Source organism: Stigmatopora argus, chromosome 3 (assembly GCF_051989625.1).
Source record: "Stigmatopora argus isolate UIUO_Sarg chromosome 3, RoL_Sarg_1.0, whole genome shotgun sequence".
Lineage (NCBI taxonomy): Eukaryota > Metazoa > Chordata > Actinopteri > Syngnathiformes > Syngnathidae > Stigmatopora > Stigmatopora argus.
This window is the reverse complement of record NC_135389.1, coordinates 22,001,920-22,024,478: the sequence shown is the minus strand read 5'-3', so window position 1 is coordinate 22,024,478 and position 22,559 is coordinate 22,001,920. Positions and strand designations below refer to the sequence as shown.

General features: G+C 39.0%; 1 protein-coding gene across 1 annotated transcript in view; it reads right to left on the bottom strand.

Moving 5' to 3' along the window:
• plxnb2b (plexin b2b) overlaps nucleotides 1-22,559 on the bottom strand; it is a 148,465-nt gene that overhangs the window by 54,031 nt on the left and 71,875 nt on the right. Inside the window, exons 3-14 of the mRNA XM_077596068.1 lie at nucleotides 17,047-17,701; nucleotides 15,157-15,634; nucleotides 13,823-14,011; nucleotides 13,635-13,760; nucleotides 10,804-10,904; nucleotides 9,302-9,428; nucleotides 7,887-8,046; nucleotides 4,187-4,298; nucleotides 2,036-2,147; nucleotides 1,378-1,479; nucleotides 1,190-1,285; nucleotides 188-275 (exon numbers count right to left, since the gene is read on the bottom strand). Coding sequence (XP_077452194.1) covers nucleotides 188-275; nucleotides 1,190-1,285; nucleotides 1,378-1,479; nucleotides 2,036-2,147; nucleotides 4,187-4,298; nucleotides 7,887-8,046; nucleotides 9,302-9,428; nucleotides 10,804-10,904; nucleotides 13,635-13,760; nucleotides 13,823-14,011; nucleotides 15,157-15,634; nucleotides 17,047-17,699 — 2,344 coding nt within the window. The 5' untranslated portion in view covers nucleotides 17,700-17,701. The remainder of the gene's footprint in view (nucleotides 1-187; nucleotides 276-1,189; nucleotides 1,286-1,377; nucleotides 1,480-2,035; nucleotides 2,148-4,186; nucleotides 4,299-7,886; nucleotides 8,047-9,301; nucleotides 9,429-10,803; nucleotides 10,905-13,634; nucleotides 13,761-13,822; nucleotides 14,012-15,156; nucleotides 15,635-17,046; nucleotides 17,702-22,559) is intronic.

Sequence of the window (22,559 nt, the reverse complement as noted above, 5' to 3'; positions counted from 1 at the left end):
ATTTGAATTCTTAATCCAGTATTCTTGTTGAAAAGTCTAATAATGGACGAGTCAACTCATCAATGGGAGCGAGAGAACTTTCAAATTTGAAGTGATGACTACACGCGTCAATAGCGATGAAAGCAACAATCGATTTGACAGGTAAAAACTCTCGGCCGCGCACACTCAATTAAATGCGCCAACGTACCGTTTAATGTGCTGTCCATCTTCTTGCCCAGCTCCTTATCCTTCACATAAAGCACAACGTTGGTCTCCGGAGACTTGTCGTAGGAAAACTAAAAGGAAAAAAAAACAATAGCGTAAGATTATGAACTCATTGGCAGCCGCTGCCGAGACTCAGCGTCCAATCCGTTTCGAGTGGGAAGTCCGACAGTCAAAATGGATTGCACGTCTACCACTGATAATGGCACTAAAAATCATAAAGAACAATCCGCGTTCTCATCCCCAAATTATTAGCTATGTTCGGAATGGTACTATATACAATAATGATACACTTTTGGTTTTTAATCATACTTAATAAATGTTAAAAACCAGCACATAAACCGCATTGGCCCGGATATAAGACGATCCCGATTATAAGACGACCCTTTTTCAAGACTCAAATTTGAAATAAGACTTTTGGAATATCAAACTCAGTTTTTTAGACAAAAAAATAATGGGAGTACATTTGAAACAAATGATTATAACAATATATTGTAGAAAAAGAGCATGTAATTTTGCATCATTGAAATCATGCAAAAATATTAATATCTGAACATTTAAAAATGTAAACATAAGTGCAAGCACATTTCTGTTTTTTTAATATGTAAATGAACCAATCTACTACAAAATTGCAGTAACTGCAATTTATAATAAACATCAGTGTTCAGCATTCGATTTAAAGGTATCTGGCGCCATCTGGCGTTGTGAATGGGAATAATGTCTAGAACCCGAATTCAAGACGAAACACACTTTTTCAGTCTTATTTCAATGCAAAAAAACACCGTCTTATATTGGGGCCAATACGCAAGTTAAAAACTCAATTCACATTTTCTTGACAACAAATTAAAATGGAACCATATTTTTGGCTAAGCTAAAAAAATATATATATTTTTAGCTTAGCCAAAAATATGTATATATGTAAATATATATATTTTTAGCTACTATAATGAAACGGCATTAAACAGTACTAAATAGTGATCCAACTCACATTGAATCCACTGAAACTGTAAAAGGCCTCATTGTCCAGTTTGACCTCCTCTTCCACGTTCTTCATGAGCTCCGTCCCGATGGTGAAAACCCGTCCCTGAGTGACACCCACGAATACAAGATGGTCACATGTCTCGCTTCTGAAGCGATTTCCAGTCCGGGCGGAAAAAGCTTTCAGACGTAACCTACCTGGTAAAGGTCCAATTTGATGCCTTCGAAGCCAATGGACTTTTTGAAACCCACCGGGATCAGCATGGGGTCGGGATTCTCGAAGCGAGGGCACTCCCCTCCCTAGGTGACCGCAAGAAATAATCCGAAATTAATACAGTCATACCTCGACATACGAGTGCCCCGACATACGAGCAATTTGAGATACGAGTCAAATTTTGAGCAGATATTTATCTTGAGATACCAGACAAATTTTGATATACGAGCAGACAGAGGACCCGAAAGGCTTCTCATAACAACATCATGGCAACTCCCTCGTGTAATGTCTCTACGAGCACTGGGCGGGGCCTTGCATTTTTTCTTTTTTTTTTTTTCGTTAGTCAGTGCGAATGGCACTGTCTGACACCCTTGTCTTAAGCGATTAAAAACTGTACAAACGCGCTAACCACGTTAGCCTTCCTAAATTACAACCACAATGCAATGTAACGGAGAATCTCATTTGCCGCCGCAGATAGGAAGCGTATCAAAGCGAACATCTGCTGACTTGTAAATTGACGCAGCCTCCAATAAATGTCCTGTAAGATGACGACGGCTGATAGCGGGATTACTTTTGCCTTTTTTAATGACTTTTCTGTTGCCGTTTTAGCCAGATGGAAACTTTTTTTGTAAGGGAACAAACCTGTCGGTGCTTGATAATGTGGGCTGCGGGCGCGTTGTTGTCGCCGTCGCCACAGGTGTGGTCACCCGTGTTCCATTGGCACACCCACGGACTAGCCACGCATGACATGCACCTGCAAAAAATTCACAGATTTCCTTAATCGCTACAATATCACCAATTGCAAACATTGTAATCGCCAAAATTGGGTCCAAAACTTCATAATACGATCCATTTAAAAAAAAAAAATATATATACAATTTGTGTTTTCTTTGTCTCATAACAATATGTCAATGTTATATTTTTATAATAGTACCCTTTACAAATTCCTGATTATATCCATAACCAAAGCATATATAGACAAATAATGGTTATTTGTCTATATATGCTTTGGTTATGGATATGGATATAAACAGGCATTTAACCCTTTGTGGAGAAGTCCTTTATATAATATAAAAATGAATAAAAATAATAATAAAAGATTGCACATTTCCACCTAAGCAGGCAGATTCAATTTAGCCTTGTGACCTTTGACCTGGTGACCCCAAAATGCAATTGCCTCTTAAAAATCAAGTGTTTTTTTGAATTGAATGCTTTTATTGTCATTATATTTCTTTGTGGCCCAAAGGCAAATTCAATTTATCCTCGTGACCTTTGACCTGGTGACCCCAAAAATCCAATTGCCTCTCAAAAATGTTTTAAAAAGTGTTATTTTGAATTGAATGCTTTTTATTGTCATTATATTTTTTTGTGGGTCGAAGCCAGTTTTTTAATTACCGTATTTTCACGACTATAAGGCGCACTTAAAAGTCTTAAATTTTCTCCAAAATAGACAGGGCACTTTATAATCCAGTGTGCTTTATATATGGAAAAAAATGTGTCATTCATTGAGGGTGCGCCTTATAATGCGGTGCGCCTTATAGTCGTGAAATCACGGTAACATTTTATTAATATTTTACACGACCTCAGCCAATAGGAGAAAACTACATAAACAGAGGTGATGGATTCACTGTGTACTTTTGTTTATTAGTCCGCAAATTAAGAGATTACAAATTAAGAGATTACAAATTAAGAGATTATAATGCAACTAGCACAAAATTGGTCATATGGAATACAAAAGGAGATGAGATTTTTAGTAATGAGTCCGACAATCTGACAATCATAGAACCTAACCTCATTAGGCTAACTGAATTTAGCATCTAAACCTTTATTGTTTTTGGTCATTTAAAAGATAAAAAAAAGTGAACATAACATTTTAGGTTATGCGGGCCACAATATTTGGCTTAATGACCCAAAAATGTAACGTAGGTTGACATTATATTTCAATCACAATTAATAATATATTTAAAGTATTCATCATTTTTTAAAAACATATGAATAAATGAATAAATCTCAAATAACAGATATCCACAACAAGCCCTTTTCCGGACTTCTATGACCGTCGGAAACCATTACTAAAAATATAATCTCCCTTTCCATTCCAATGATAAACTTTGTGCAAACACGATGATAATCTCTTAATCCGTTATTGAATTATCTTGAACACAAACAAAAAATACACAGCGAATATATCACATAGTTTTCTTGTACTGGCTGAGGTCGTATAAAATGTTAATAAAAAAACTGAAAAATAACATTCTGGCTTTGGCCCACAAATAACACTTGATTTTTAAGAGGCAATTTCATTTTTGGGGTCACTAGGTCAAAGGTCATGAGGCTAAATTGAATCTGTCTGCTTATGTGGAGGTGTGCGCTCTTTTATTATCATTGTTATTCATTTTTTATAGTATGTAAAGGAGTGCTCCGCAAAGGGTTAAATGGATGTTTGTGGACCAGACGGCGCTCGCAAACTGCTTGTTAACTTGTTTTCGTGAATTTAATCTCAGCCGATGCTTAAACATGCAAAGTCATCAAAGGCGTCAGGCGTGAAAATCCACGTCGCTGACGGCAAAAAACGAATCTGGCCAAGGAAAGCTCGTTCATCACGAGCCGCGCGGCGTGACAAACAAAACAAAAATGGAATCAAGAAAAACGCCTGGTGAAATTGACTTTCCTATTTTGATAAACGAAAAGGCAACGGCCAATTTCCATTGCTCTGTAATAACGATAATAATCAAAGGTGTTAGCATTGACATCCCATCGCACAGACACACAACCACATGTTGTGACACTCACGGTGTGTTCTCCGACTTCATGACGGTGGCCGCGCAGTTGTAGAACTGGTAGTCACGTACCGCTAACGTCACCGTCTCGTTCACCAAAATCTTCACCGGGACGGCCACGAAATCTGCGGGTGTACACGAGAGTGCGTCATGGTAGTACACAACTTTCCGGGTTAACACTCAAACTTAGATTGTTTCATTCACTTTTTGAACCATTTAGGCTCCCTCACAAGGGTCACGGGGGGGTGCTGGAGCCTATCCCAGCTGACTACGGGCATCAGGTGGGGGACACCCTGAATCGGTGGCCAGCCAATCGCAGGGCACCAGGAGACAACTTGGTTTTCACCACCAATAAACAATAGCTAAAACAATTCAAGTAAATATAACACACACACACACACACGTATATATATATATATATACATATATATACATATATACATATATACATATATATACATATATATACATATATATACATATATATACATATATATACATATATATGCATATATACGCATATATACACATATATACACATATATACACATATATACACATATATACACATATATACACATATATACACATACACACATACACACATACACACATATACATATATACATATATACATATATACATATATACATATATACATATATACATATATACATATGTACATATATACATATATACATATGTACATATGTACATATGTACATATGTACATATGTAGATATGTACATATATACATATATACATATATACATATGTACATATGTACATATGTACATATGTACATGTACATGTACATATACATATATACACATATATATATATATATATATATATATATATATATATATATATATATATATATATATATATATATATATATATATATATATATATATATATATTGGTAAAAAAATATACTATGCAGTGGTACCACGACATACGAGTGCCCCGACATAAGAGCAATTTGAGATATGAGTAAAATTTTGAGCAAATATTTATCTCGTGTAATGTCTCTACGAGCACTGGGCGAAGCATTGCATTTTTTTCAGTGTTTTTTTTCTCCCGTTAGTCAGTGCGAATGGGAGAGCGATCGCTAATACGAGAGGAGTATATACTACTTGTCGTTGGCAAGTGGCCGTGCGTTATCCTATTGTGAGGACATTTGTGTGCATCATTTTGGGAATATTTTGAAGGGAAGACAAAACCAAACAACCCTCGATAGGTTGCATCTGAAAGTCAGGGTGGAGGCGGGGCAAATAGAGCCAACCCGGGAGAAGAAAGGTATCAAAATGGAAAACAAAATTAGAATTAAGTTTAGTGTAAGGTTAGATTAAATTAAAGTTTTTTGAGTGTGTCTGCATTCATTTAAATTTGTCTATGTTATGTTACGAGCCCGTTGCCATGCAAAAAGTCTCCTCCCCTCCGTGAAATCCATCTAATATTAGTACAATTAAACACATTTTAGTACTATTAAACCACTAGTTATTTGTTACTTTGTTAATAGATGGCGAATTAGAACAAATAAAAATGTTTTTACAATCCAATATCCTCTTTTTGGTGTTTTATCAGAGGGTTGGAGCGAGTTAATTTGTTTTTAGTTCATTTCTATGGGGAACGTTCATTTGAGTTACGAGTAAATCAACATACGAGCTCAGTCCCGGAATGCATTAAACTCATATCTCGAGGTACCACTGTACATACACATACACATACACATACACATACACATACACATACACATACACATACACATACACATACACATACACATACACATACACATACACATACACATACACATACACATACACATACACATACACATACACATACACATACACATACACATACACATACACATACACATACACATACACATACACATACACATACACATACACATACACATACACATACACATACACATACACATACACATACACATACACATACACATACACATACACATACACATACACATACACATACACATACACATACACATACACATACACATACACATACACATACACATACACATACACATACACATACACATACACATACACATACACATACACATACACATACACATACACATACACATACACATACACATACACATACACATACACATACACATACACATACACATACACATACACATACACATACACATACACATACACATACACATACACATACACATACACATACACATACACATACACATACACATACACATACACATACACATACACATACACATACACATACACATACACATACACATACACATACACATACACATACACATACACATACACATACACATACACATACACATACACATACACATACACATACACATACACATACACATACACATACACATACACATACACATACACATACACATACACATACACATACACATACACATACACATACACATACACATACACATACACATACACATACACATACACATACACATACACATACACATACACATACACATACACATACACATACACATACACATACACATACACATACACATACACATACACATACACATACACATACACATACACATACACATACACATACACATACACATACACATACACATACACATACACATACACATACACATACACATACACATACACATACACATACACATACACATACACATACACATACACATACACATACACATACACATACACATACACATACACATACACATACACATACACATACACATACACATACACATACACATACACATACACATACACATACACATACACATACACATACACATACACATACACATACACATACACATACACATACACATACACATACACATACACATACACATACACATACACATACACATACACATACACATACACATACACATACACATACACATACACATACACATACACATACACATACACATACACATACACATACACATACACATACACATACACATACACATACACATACACATACACATACACATACACATACACATACACATACACATACACATACACATACACATACACATACACATACACATACACACATACACATACACATACACATACACACACACACACACACACACACACACACACACACACACACACACACACACACACACACACACACACACACACACACACACACACACACACACACACACACACACACACACACACACACACACACATACACACACACACACACACACACACACACACACACACACACATACACATACACATACACATACACATACACATACACATACACATCTTTTACTTCAGTCCTTCGAGGGATTATTGTATAGCAGCAGTATTTGTTGTTGTTTTGAAATACTGTTTTAGCAGTAGAACTAGATGCAGGTGTGCAAGTAGCATTACATTTTTCAACTTCCCATTCATTGCACATTTGACGCTGGAGGCTACTGCAAATAATAAAAAAAACTCTTAATTACAATCCATCGATGAGTCAAGAAGTTCCCTCCACCCAAAAAAAAAGTCCACATACTTTCCCCTGCTTTATATTTAATAAAGCCGAGCTCATTAATATTGCAAGACGGTCATTTATTTATGAATGCGACTCCCCCCTCGAGCGATTAAAGAAAAAAAAATGGCGCAGCGTACCTTGGTCCTCGACGGTGTGCGGGATGAGCGACGGGTGGGGCAGGTCGCACGAGACCTGCCCCGAGTCGGACATGACGCCTTCGCTGTGGAACGACTCGAAGGAGCAGCGCAGGCGGTCCGAGGGTCCGATGGCCGGTAGGGAAGAGATGTTTATCTTCACCTTGGGGGAAAAGGAAAAGAAAAAGATGGTGGTCAGCTTTTGTTGTTGTTTGTTTTCTTCCTCTGTGTGACCAGTCCTTGTGATTGCTCAATCAATTCACCTGTGGTTGTCCCGCCCCTGGTGTACTTCCTGTTTGCTGCCTCCCATGTGACCCAGCTGTTTGTGATTATCTCGTCAACTCATGTCTGACTACCAGTAGTTCAAATTTATCCTCTGTAGAGGACATTTCTCAACCTAAATATCTCCCACCCAGTGCATCCAATTGCATTAATTTGTCCTCTGTAGAGGACATTCAGAGCTTTCCATTGATAGCAAATTTTATTTTGTAGTATTCCAGTTGTATAGAGTGGGGAATTTCAAAATAAATGTGATTGGATAACTTTTTTTTGCCTGGTAGTCAGTGTTTACCAAACTTTTTTTGAGCTGCGGCACACTTTTTGCATTGAAAAAAATCTGAAAAGTCATTAAAGCACAGGTGTCAAAGTGGCGGCCCGGGGGCCAAATCTGGCCCGCCGCATCATTTTGTGTGGCCCTGGAAAGTAAATCATGTGTGCCGACTTTCTATTTTAGGATCATATTAAAATGAAGAGTATAGATGTATATTAAATTTCAAATAGGGGACAAATTAATGCGATTGGATGCACTGGGTGGGAGATATTTGGACTACCAGGAAAAAAAAAAATGTCCAATCACATTTATTTTGAAATTTCCCATTCTATGCAATTGCAAAAGAAATTTGGTATCAATGGAAAGCTCTGAATGTCCTCTATAGAGGACAAATCAATGCGATTGGATGCACTGGGTGGGAGATATTTAGACTACCTTGAAAAAAAATCTTCTCCAATCACATTTATTTTGAAATTCCACAATCTGGATCCCGATTATTTGACTCAGGTCTGTTGGAGGAGGGAGACCGGATTTAGGCACCCCTGATCTAGACCCCAACGGTCCACATATTTCCGGAACTGTGGCCATAAAAGGTTGCAGTTTTACCTCCATTCATACAAATGTCATAGCACTGTGCAGAAGGGGGAAAATAAGCAGTGAACGAAACAAAGACTCTTCTGTCATCTTTTGTGGGTCAGTTTTAATAAGCAACCCGAGCGTCGGGTGGGGGGTTATTGTGGATGGATCGATACCAAGCAGGAATAAACCTGAGCCCCGGCTTTTGGACTGTGTGAAGAACAAACAGATGGAAGAAAGACAGAAATAGCGAGAGAGGGGGGGGGGAAGCGCTAGCTGGCTAGCTATCTACCTTCTGGCTCTTTTTGCACGAGAGGTTGGGAGGGTAGAATGAGACGATCTTGACACATTGCTGCCTCGGGCTCCAAAGCCAGCCATTCTTTTCCTCTGCCCGCCGGCACTCGGACCTCCTGGTGCACCTGCGGAAACAAATTGGCATGCAAGACCCCGATTCGTGGCTTCCACATCGCAAACTCAAGGCCAAAGACCTTCTTTTGAAGGCTGCAAAATCATTCCGATTCGTTCAATCATTCATTTAACAAACTGATTATTCTGGCAAGGGGCGTGTTGGGGGGGAGCCTACTATGTTAGCGCCTGAATATATGGTCAGCCAATCGCAGGGCAGAAGGAGCATGGGGCAATTTAGAGCACATGTGTCAAAGTGGCGGCCCGGGGGCCATCTCTGGCCCGCCGCATCCTTTTGTGTGGCCCGGGAAAGTAAATGATGAGTGCCGACTTTCTGTTTTAGGATATTCAGGGATTTTAATCCAGTTCTTTTAATCCATTTATTAAAAAAAATAATCTAAATATTATATCTAAAATGGTCCGGCCCACGTGAAATCAAGTTGACGTTAAAGCGGCCCGCGAACCACCCTTGACACCCTTGACACCCTTGATTTAGAGTGTTCAATTAGCTTAGCATGCATGTTTTTGGGATGCGGGAGGAAACTGGAGTACCCACATAAAATCCACGGAAGCCTGGGGAGAACATGCAAACTCCATAAAGTAAGCACCCACCTGGGATTGAACCCACGACCCCAGAACTGCGAGCCCGACATGCTAACCACAAGAAGACGGACAAACAATCATAGCTAAGGGCAATTTTAAAATGTTCAATTAGCTTAACATGCATATTTTTGGGATGTGGGAGGAAACCGGAGTACCCGCAGACAACCCACGCAAGCCCGAGGAAAACATGCAAACTCCATACAGTAAGGACCCACCTGGGATCGAACCCACGACCCCAGAACTGCGAGCCGACATGCTAACCCCTTGTAATGACTATAATTTTTTTTTAAAGAAAGTTGTTATAATAAAGACGAATACAAATTGCAATTTTTTTTTCATTATAATTGTTCATCCCCAAGTTCATGCAATTCGAGATAAAAAAAAAACCCTGAACGAATAGCCTATTTAATGATACCGAATGTCAAGAATTTAGCCAGCTAGCTTTGAAAACAGGAATCTAAAATCCAGTCTTAGCAAAGCAAGGTTGAGTTTGATGTGACAGCGATCGATCCTCGCGATCAATCCGGCCAAATACGTGGCAAACATCAGCATTGTACGCTTGAATGGACGCGGCGGGCGAGTGCATTTTAGCGCAAGCGGCTGACAAACTGCTTTAATTTCTGTTGGCTGCGCCCGGCGAGAGGCCATATATTAACAATGTGGGTTAGTAAAAACGTCCACCATAAAACACTCCTATGTTGGAGAGTTGGAACTTTGCTTCCGTGTGTGTAAATGTGTATATATGTGTGTGTGTGTGTGTGTGTGTGTGTGTGTATATTTCCTCACCTGCCCTCCAGCACACACCATCCACAGTAAGGGTCCCTCATAGTCACGCAGGAGTGGCAATCCTTCTTCTGCAGGCACGTCTCCACGGGCACCTTGGTGATCTGCGGCAAGACCACACGTCACGCGATTAGTCATCCGTCACCCGCGGGAAGACGCCCGGCGTGTCGGGACGGGACGGGACGGGACGGGCTTCCGGCGACGCGCCTCTTTGAATGATCCGTCGCTAGCGTTGGAATTTGAATTTATTTGGTCCATTTATAATAGAAGCGGTAGGGGGATTTGGAGGACATGATTATTTGGTGTAGAAAAGGGATTAGTTGATATGTGCAGTGATCCCTCGAATATCGCGGGTAATGTTGACGGGGCATGGTCGGATATTGAAAAATTGAGATGTAGGGTTACTGCATTTGAAAAAAATAATATTTTTTTTACTTTTGTGCTTAGTCCTAGTAGCAAGAGTGGCTTCTACTTTTGAGTTTCAGCGTGGATTTTCATATTTTATATATATATATATATTTTTTTTTACTTTGTATTTTTGGGGAGGTCATAAAAATGTGAAAATGCACGCTGAAACTCGTAAGTGGAAGCCACTCTTGTTACTAGGAAAAATAAAAATAAATAGATAAATAATAATTAATAGCAGAAAAAAATTATGAAGTTGTGAATTCACGATAAGTGAAGTCGCGATAATCGAGGGATTACTGTAGTAACATATAGACTTCATAATGATATCAAAACACTATTAAATTTATGAATTTAGTCAAATTAAAATCAATTACAAAAAAATTAAAAAACTATCTGCAACACTGTAATTAAAAAAACGTATTTAACTCGTTGCCTTTGACAACCATAGACGTCCAATTTCAACTGAAGTAGTGAATTTGCGATAATTGAGGGATTACTGTAGTAACATACTCGGTAGGGTTTGAGTTTTGAGATTTTTTAACAGTCAGCCTATTTGAAAAGGAGGCCTTTTTTTCAACAGTTTAAAATATATTTTTTAACCCTTGACAAGGCAAATGACTTTTTTAATCACACAAAACTTCATAATCATATCAAAACACTATAAAATTTATTAATTTAGTCAAATTAAAATCAATGACAAAAAATTAAAAACTATATGTAATTAAAAAAAAATTAACTCCTTGCCTTTAACAACGATAGACGTCCAATTAAAACTAGCATCAGTATTTGTATTGCCATTGACGGCAATGCACGTCCAATCCATTTGAACTTGGACAATCTGACAGCAATCATTCCAGAATCCAATTATAATTTTTGATTTCTTTATAAATGCACAAAAACGCACTAAAAAGTAACATCTAGACACCTATTTAACCCATTAACAACACTAGACGTCATTCATTCGCCCCTCTCGATCAAAAAGGATTGGACATCCAAAGACAAACACCATTAATCTTCCGACAACAATGCGACATTTTTTGCAGCGCCAAGACTGTTTGTCAAGCAAAAAAAAAAAAAACGACACATATGTCTCGACTCTTGACCCACTTAAATTAAATCGGATTCTTCTGCCCGATAGCCACGTTACGTTAGCAGATGTGTTTCTCATGCACGCTTTAGCTTTACAGCGCTAAAAAGAATACAAACGGACACATTTTTGTTATTTGAACAATGGCCGATCGAGAAACAATTTACGAGCCGTCGATGATCAGGCGGCGGGAGCTCTTTGCCCGTTGCAAACACAATTCCCGCACACTTTGCCCAAGGGAGGCTTAGAAAATTAATTTGTCCGTGTCCGTTCTATTTTGGTAAACGCGGCGCTTGGCCTTGAGTGCCACGCGTTAACAGTCATTGAATATTACATTGTTTTCGGTGGATTTAATTGGCGGAAAGATTGGACGCCGTCACGTGGAGCCCCCAAAGGAAACGTTGTAACCCCAATAGCCTCCGTGCACCCGCATAAAATCAGATATATCATCTATTTTGGAGCACAAAGGTTTAAGCAAGGAATTTGGAATTTATGGATATGAAATTGGAAACATAAATGGCGGCCCAGTGTGCAAGTGGTTAGTTAGCGCGTCGGCCTTAGCGTGTTCTGGGGTTCAATCCCAGGTCGGCCTTCATTTAGTGGAGTTTGTATGTTCTCCCCGGACTCGTGTGGTTTTTTTCCGGGTACTCCGGTTTTCTCCCACATCCCCAAAAACATGCATGCTAAGCTAATTGTATGCTAAATTGCCAAACCCTAGCTATGATTGGATGCCCGGGTTCAATCCCAGGTTGGTCCACCTGGTGTGGAGTTTGCATGTTCTCCCCGGGCTTGCATGGGTTTTCTCCGGGTACTCCGGTTTCCTCCCACAATCCCAAAAAACATGCATGCTAAGCTAATTGTATGCTAAATTGCCAAACCATAGCTATAATTGGATGTCCGGGTTCAATCCCAGGTCGGCCCTTTGTGTGGAGTTTGCATGTTCTCTCCGGGCTCGCGTTGGTTTTCTCCGGGTACTCCGGTTTCCTCCCACATCCCAAAAACATGCATGCTAGGCGAAATGGACACTCTAAATAGCCCTTAGCTATGATTGGATGTCCGGGTTCAATCCCAGGTCGGCCCTCTTTGTGTTGAGTTTGCATGTGGATACAGTGGAATTTTAAACAGCAACCAGCGAAATATTGCCAAGCAACATCTCCCGACCTTTCCGCCAATTCGACATATAGTGACTACCACGTTTGTCCCTAAATGTCACAGGAAATGGAAAAAAAAGTGCTCTTTGTTTGTCTTAGAGGAAGATCAATTGGATTTTTTCCACCAGCTTTCATTTCAAAGCGTCCCGTTTAATCACCCGGACCGTCAACAAGAAGCGTCCAAGTACCTTTTTGTCCGTGGTGATGTACAGGTGGCTTTGATCGGCGTCGAAGAAAAGGTTCTTGTTGACCTTCTCGCCCAACGTGTCGCCGGGGGCTTTGCCGTAGACGTACGGCGTGGACGTCAGGTGGACCTGGGGAATCGGAAGAGGTTATTGGACGTCTTAAAAAAACTGGAGTAGAGAGAAAGGTGTACCTTAAAGACTTCTCCCTGGCTGTGGCCCAGGAAGGCCACCGCGTGGTCGTTCTCCACCGCCACGGCCACGGCGGTGAGGAGGCCCGGCTTGGTCACCACCGCGTTGGATTTCAAGGCGAATTGGGGCTGGCTGGCCAGAGGCGTTGGCAGGAAATCCGCGCCGCACTTGTACAGTTCTAATCTGTTCTTCTAGAAAACCAAAAAAAAAACGAAAAAAAATATGATAACGGATTATTTTGGGTGTTTTTGATTTTCGAAGGAAGAATTTGAAACCCTCAAAATGGATGTGTTTTTTTGAAAATTAAATGACCATCAATTTAATATTATTTGTCCAATACTTAAGTAAATAAAAAAAGAAATCAAGAACGTCCCTCACCGCAATTGTACAAAAAAAATGACTGAAAAAAATGTAATTAATATTTACAATTTACGGGAAAAAAAATATCATCGCAATTTTAAAAAATAGATAAATAAATAAAGCTCATCCCCCAAAAAGCAGCCTTTCCCTCACCACAATTTTAGAAGAAAAAATTCTGAAATAAATGTAATTAATATTTAATATTTACAATTTACGGAAAAAATATCATTGCAATTTAAAAAAATAAATAAATGAATAAAGCTCACCCCCCCAAAAAGCAGCCTCTCCCTCACCGCAATTTTAGAAGAAAAAATTCTGAAATAAATGTAATTAATATTTAATATTTACAATTTATGGAAAAAATATCATCGCAATTTAAAAAAATAAATAAATGAATAAAGCTCATCCCCCAAAAAAGCAGCCTTTCCCTCACCGCAGTTTTAGAAGAAAAAAATCCAGAAAAAAATGTAATTAATATTTAATTTTTACAATTTACGGAAAACATGTAAAAATCGTCCCTCATCACAATTTAAATAAATAAATAAAGCTAATTTATTTTAGCTCAATTTTTCGTCCCTCAATTTTTAAAAAAAAAAAGCAAGCCCGTCCCTCACTGCAATTTTAGATAAAGAATCACAGGAAAAAATGCAATTAATTTGATCACCGCAATTTACATTAAAAAAATATCAAAATTGTCCCTCATAGCAAATAAACAGAATAAATTTTAAAAATCAAGCTCCTCCCTCATCGCAATTTTGGAAAAAAAAGCAAGCTTGTCCCTCAATTTAAAAAAAAAAAAGCAAGCCCGTCCCTCACCACAATTTTAGAAAAAAAATTATAGAAAAAAATGGAATTAATTTGATCACCGCAATTTACATTAAAACATATTTAAAAAAAAAAAATGAATAAATTTTAAAAATCAAGCTTGTCCCTCACCGCAATTTTGGAAAAAAACAAAGTTGAGCCGGTCCCTCACCTCAATCTTGGAAGTGCAGAATTCGGCGGACTTTGACGAGTAGGGAATGTCAACGGCGGCGAATCCCGAAATCTTTCCCGAGTCGCTGTAGCATGCGGTGATGATGTCCATCAGCCTCTCGTTGATGGCGTCCAGCGTGTACATGCACAGTGCCGAGTCCAGGTTCTCGTCTTCCGAGCTGGCCACCACGAACAGCACTTTGTTCCACGGCTGCACCCGTCCGTACACGCCGGACTCCGTCATCACCCGGCTCAACTCCTTGCCCGGTTGCGCCACGAACGCCGCCCGCACTCTCCCGTAACGGTTATCCGGCCCGCACTTGAGCTGCAGCTCCGTGTGCGAGTACAAGTGGTGATCGTTCTCGCAAAGCCGCGACACGAAGGTCACGTTGTTGGTGTCCGTGCCGTCCAGCGTGCGGGAGAAGACGAAGTACACGAAGCCGTCGGCGGCGAAGGCGTGCCGGAAGTCGTGTAGGTACCTGTTGGGTTTATTCTGGGTTATTTATATGTTCATTAAGCATTTAATAGGTAATGAAGCTATAATTTTAATTTGCACAGCTGCTTTCGAGGCCAGTTAATTGTTTTCAGGACTATTGACTGAACAGGACACCATGATCCAGGCCGAGACTGTTGATCTGAGTTGGCAATGAAGATCTACCCGGGACTCTTGAATTGCTTTGACTTGGATTCCGGCAGATGGCGATAATCGAATCAACTTCCGAAAATACTCGCATTGCTGTTTTAAAAAATATGGTCGCTCTGTTTACCTTATAAAGAAATTATTATGCTTATTCGGGCAAATTCTTACGCTGTTGTTTTGGTTTCCGATCCGCTCGGGTCACCTTGTATCCTTACTTGTGCAAATTCTTACGCAGGTGTTTTTGGTTCCGATCTAATATGACCAGTTGATTTTTTACCTTAATGGTGTTATTCGGTTAGCTTATGCAATTGTTTGAATTCTGAGATACTCTATAAATCAAGGGTGTCAGACTCGGGTTGGTTCGCGGGCCGCTTTAACGTCAACTTGATTTCACGTGGGCCGGACCATTTTAGATATAATATTTAGATATTTTTTTTATAAATGGATTAAAAGAACTGGATTAAAAGCCCTGAATATTCCGTTTTTTATAGATCTAAAACAATGTTTATTTTAGCTTTTTTATATATATTTTTAAATTTTACAAAATGATTTTTGAACTAAAAACACAGAAAAAATGGATTAAAAATGACAATTATTTATTTAAAAAGGGGGAAAAATCAGGAAATTTAATATACATCTATACCAACGGTGTCAAACTCGGGTTGGTTCGCAGGCCGCTTTAACGTCAACTTGATTTCACGTGGGCCGGACCATTTTAGATATAATATTTAGATTTTTTTTATTTTTATAAATGGATTAAAAGAACTGGATTAAAAGGCCTGAATATTCCGTGTTTTATAGATCTAAAACAATGTGTATTTGAGCTTTTTTTTAAAATATATTTTTAAATTTTACAAAATGATTTTTGAACTAAAAACACAGAAAAAAAAAGATTAAAAAATTACAATTATTGATTTAAATTTTTTAACAAATAAAGGCCACACTATGCATGGTCATTTTTAAAACAACAAAGGCTTACTATTGATAGCCATCTTGGCTATTTTGAGTATTTGGGGGGGGGGGGGGGGGGGGGTCTCCTACAGCCTTTGCACCTCCCAAATGCTACCTCCCAATTACCTCAAATGTTTTGATTATGCGCCGACTAAATTGACAGAGGAAGATGCCGTTTCTTTAGAATCATCCTGGACGAGGGCGAGTCAGGAGTGATTTTCCTTGCAAGTTGTAACCAGTGTATGTTAATGATGTCTCCCTGTTTTGATTAAAGTGTATTAATAATAAATCTATCAGTACCTCGGCCCGAAGGGCATGGTCTGGATGGTGGAGGCCTCGATGATACTCTCGAAAACCACCCACTCGCGGAAATCCCGCAGGATGCGAGTGGTGATGATCTTGGTGCTGTCCAGGCTGCCGTAACCCTTGGCCACCAGGAAAACCGGGAACTTGTGGTGGTCCTTGACGAAGGTGGACATGACGCCCACCACGTTGACGTTGTCCTCGATGCTAGCCACGTAAGTCCTCTCGCCCTTGTTGTCACTGTAGTACAGTTCCTGATCCACGTTGGACAGGTTGAGTAGCGAGCAGATGCCCCGGTAGCGGCTGCCGCAGACGATCAGCGAGCCGTTGGCGGCGTGGACCAGCAGGAGTTTGTTCACGTTGGCCATGGATTTGGTGTCCTGGCAGGCCGAGGCGGGCGGCGTGCAGGTGCGGGAGTCCTTGCGGGGACCCGTCTCCGCCCGGGCTTCCAGCGATAGCGAGGGACCCAGCTGGTAGACGGCGTTGACGGCGCCGGCGTAAACGCGGCCGGTGCGTGGGTCTTGTACTACGTTGACGATGGGGGTGTCCGTGATGAACTCGGGGAGGGGGTCCAGGGACGACAGCGCCCGACGGCAGGCCAGGAAAAGGAGGAGGAGCAGGAGGAGGAGGCCGGACGACCGGCTTGCCATCTCTGCGGAGAAGAAATAGGGATGTAAAACCGATCGAGGAAGCGTTTATCGTATTTTCTCGCATATAAGACGTATTCGCGTATAAGCCGTACTCTTAAATTGGCCTTAAAATGGTTGAATTTGACCATTTCTCGAGTATAAGTCACCCCCTGATTCACAATTTTCACCTCCATATTCATGGTTTAAATAGGGAGTAGAAATGTGTTACTTTGAAGGGAAAATCATCACGTGGCATTTCTGAGATACTCTATAAATCAAGGGTGTCAGACTTGGGATGGTTCACGAGCCGCTTTAACGTCAACTTGATTTCACGTGGGCCGGACCATTTTAGATATAATATTTAGATTTTTTATTTATAAATGGATTAAAAGAACTGGATTAAAAGCCCCAAAAATTCAGTTTTTTATAGATCTAAAAAAATGTTTATTTGAGCTTTTACATATATATATATATATATATATACACACACATATATATATATATATATATATACACACACATATATATATATATATATATATATATATATATAGTGAAATGTTACAAAATGATTTTTGAACTAAAAACACATAAAAAATTGATTAAAAAATTACAATTATTGACTTAAAAGGGGGAAAATCAGGAAATTTAATATACATGTATCATTTTAATTTGATCCTAAAACAGAAAGTCGGCACTCAATCGTACCCTCGATTCAGTCATCATTTTTTTTAGTTACAAATACAGCATATATACAAGAAAATACGGTATATGTTCATTTACAAGAATATGTATATATTCATTAATATGTACTGTCCCCCTCTCACTCTGCAGAAGGTCCCCCCCTTGTGGACTTCCTGTGTGTGGCTCCAGTTTTTTTATCTAGGTCTACATTGTCTTCTGTGTCTTATGTCTGTCTTGCTACTCCAACCAAAGAAATTTCCCAAATACGGGATGAAATAAAGTTCTAATCTAATCTAATAAATCAAACTAAACTACTTTTATCAGATTTTTTGGTAGTTTCCCAACTAGAAACAAAGTTTTTCTGCCAACTGTTTCACAAACTGGAAGAGCTGAATAATGTGATATTATGAAATTACATTAAAATAAGAACAGTTTTTAATTGCGATTTAACAGCTATTTTTTTTGCTGATGTGAACCAAACACCTCAATAAATCGATCATTTTCAACCAGTCCTCAACACCTGATTTATTTTTAACAGAAATAGAACTGCAAACAAGAGCTATAACATAATTCCTTCACCTGCAACAAGAACACCAAACTATCAAAACTCCTCGTTGACCCCGTTCCACTATAAATAATCCCCGCCGTGACCTGTTTTCTGGAGAAATATTTGTTCTGAGGCAAAATAAAAAAAAAAGTAGTTCATGTAACAGCTGTTCACTGTGACATGCATGGATTACTTCAGTTGAATGCCATTTGTCATCGCTGTGAGCAGTACGCAAAAAAAAAATGAACTGAAAAAAATGACTCCCACGTTGCCAGACGCTGAAATGAAGATAAAACTTACCAGCAAATGAAATCAGTTCGTTGCATCAGTGCGTCCCCAACCATATTTCCCTGCAAAATAGCTGAACTGGCGCTTTATGTAGATTTAGGTTAGCGGGATGAAAGATAGCCCTGAGCTAACAAGACCGCGAAGAGCCAGAAGAGAAGTCTCCGTCCACCACCTGCTCCACACACACTTGGCGCCTCTCAACTTCTAAAGTGGAATTCCAGCACTCGCCAAGCCGCAAAATACGATAAATTCCCGTGTTTGTTGCGTTGACGTTTAGCTCACTTGTCGTCTCAAATCGCTGCCGTAATAGAAGTTGATAACCCACGTTTTTTGGGAAGCTTTTACGTTGTTTACAGGCAACAACTTTAAAGCTGGCCTCGCGCCGGGCGACCGATCAAATGCGACGGAATTGGACAATTGCGAAGATACTGTCAGTGACAAACTAATAAATAGATAAACGCACAGAGCTGGCAAATGACAACAAATAGATAACTTGTCAAGACAACACTACTTCATGCTTGTTCATGGTGTATTTTCCTTTCAGTTTGGCAAAGGGAAATACATGTTCAATAGGGTTTCGATCAGGTGAATGATGTTCCCAGTGCATAGGAGGAAAAACAAAACAAAACAAATCTAAACCCACGCACAGCTAGCAAATGACCCTCGAACTGATGACAACAAATGGCTAACTTGAGGAATACATGTTCAATAGGGTTTAGATCAGATGAATGACTTTCCCAGTGGATAGAAGAAAAAAACAAAAAACAAAATAAACCTAAAAGTATGCACAGCTAGCAAATGACGCTTGAGCAGATGACAACAAATAGCTAACTTGTCAAGATAAACACTACTTTCTGCTTGTTGATGGTGTATTTTCCTTTTAGTTTGGCCTTTAGCAAGGGAAATATATGTTCAATAGGGTCTAGATCAGGTGAACGACTTTCCCAGTGCTTAGGAGAAAAACAAAACAAAATAAATCAAATTCTAAAGCTACGCACAGCTAGCAAATGACCCTTGAACAGATGACAACAAATGGCTAACTTGATGAATACATGTTCAATAGGGTTTAGATCAGGTGAATGACTTTCCCAGTGCATAGAAGGGAAAAACAACTAAAACCAAGTACAGCCCTCGAACAGATGACAACAAATAGCTAACTTGTCAAGATACTACTACGTCCTGGTTGTTCATGGTTTATTTTGCTTTCACTTTGGCCTTTATCAAGTGAAATACATGTTCAATAGGGTTTAGATCAGGTGAATGATGTTCCCAGTGCTTAGGAGAAAAACAAAAACAAAATCTAAACCCACGCACAGCTAGCAAATAACCCCTGAACAGATGACAACAAATGGCTAACTTGAGGAATACATGTTCAATAGGATTTGGGTCAGGTGAATGACTTTCCCAGTGCATAGAAGGGGAAAAAACGAAACCATGTACAGCTATCACATAAACGACCCTCGAACAGAAGACAACAAATAGCTAACTTGTCAAGACAATACTACTTCCTAGTTGTTGATGGTGTATTTTACTTTCAGTTTGGCCTTTAGCAAGTGAAATGAATGTTCAATTGGGTTTAGATCAGGTGAATGACTTTCCCAGTGCATAGGAGGAAAAACAAAACAAAACAAAAGAAATATAAACCCACGCAGAGCTAGCAAATGACTCTCGAACAGATGACAACAAATGGCTAACTTGATGAATATATGTTCAATAGGATTTAGGTCAGGTGAATGACTTTCCCACTGCATAGGATTGCAGGTTGTTTCACATTAGTAGCTTTTGCAGCATGCGTTAAATTCCAGCCAATGAGTTTTGGAATATGAGCATATCTTCCAGTGGAACAAAAATTCAAGCTGAAAGTCAGTTAAAGGTCACCTTTCTTATTTTGAATTCATTGCGGTAGTGCTCAGAAGAAGAAAGATGAAAATTGGGTCAGTGTTGCAATATTTATGGACTTTATGAAATGAAAATAATCCAATGAATAAAGATAGATAATGCATGTTTTATTGGGAAAAATATGGACCATACTTTTCGGACGATAAATCGCTACTTTTTCCTGTGGCTTTCAACCCTGTGTCTTAAAGTGGGTTGCATCCTATGGATGAACGAATACAGCATTTTTAGCAGAATTCCGTGGGTGCGACATATAGTCGGGTCTATCTTAAAGTCTGGAAATAACCTTAGGAATGAATTTTTAAGTACAGTCATACCTCTACTTACGAATGCCTCTGGGTACGAAAGTTTCAGGTTACGAACTTTTTTATATTCAAAAAAGTGCCTCGAGATATGAAAAAGTCCAAGTTATGAAATCCCCCAAAAAGTAAATCCATTTCCTTCTCCGTTATTTTATTTTGAATTCCTCTTATTAAGCAATTAAAAACTGCAAATGCAACGTGGCGCACATTTTCTCACACACACATAGGGCGCACACGTAAAAGTCTAAAATGTACTACAAAGTGGACGGCTTTCAGCCCTGGTAAAACTGGCGGAAAAACATGGGTATTACATCTATAATGCCCGCAGAGGGAGATATTTCAGCGGTGCGGGGCACATTTTCATATGCTTTATTTATTTTAAGACATTAATAAATAATTTCCTTACAATTTTCTCTCATTTTTGTGTTTCCTCACATTTTTCATTCACAAAATTGGGACTTTTAAACCAATTTTAAAGGGTTTAGTTGGTAGTTGTGTGAGGACAGTGGAACCAATTACAGAATTTACATATAAAGTACACCTCTACTTACGAAATTTTAAAGTTACGAAAAAAGTCTTGGGACCAAAATTTTAAAGAGTATAGTGGGTAGTTGTGTGAGGACCGTGGAACCAATGAGAGAATTTACATATAAAGTACACCTCTACTTACGAAATTGTAAAGTTACGAAAAAAGTCTTGGAACCAATTAATTTAAAAAATATTAAAGTAAAGGTACGACTGTATAGCGTATTTTGAAAAGCGAAAGCAAAGGGAGGAAAATAAATGCAATATTTTGAAAATATTTTTTTCCCTGAAACTAGTTTGAACTTTACTCATGTCAGAAACAATTACAACGAATGCCCACTAGTCCCAGTCCGCCTCCCTTTTAAATTCTGTAATGAACTCTTCCAAAACTCCAAACAGTTCCTTTAAGTTTGACGGCTAGCACGCTAACTCGCTCTCAAGAAATCCCACTTAAAAATCATTGGATCTTTTCCAAATTCAACTGCATTAAAAACGCCGCCACGAGCGCATTGTGTATCCTTAAGAAAAAAAAGAAAAAGGAAAAGAAAAGCCGGCACGATGTTCTGCCGCCTTCGCCGCCGTTTGTACAGGCGGAGGTGAACGCAAAGGTCGCCGGGTAAGCGCCGTGAATATCTTGGC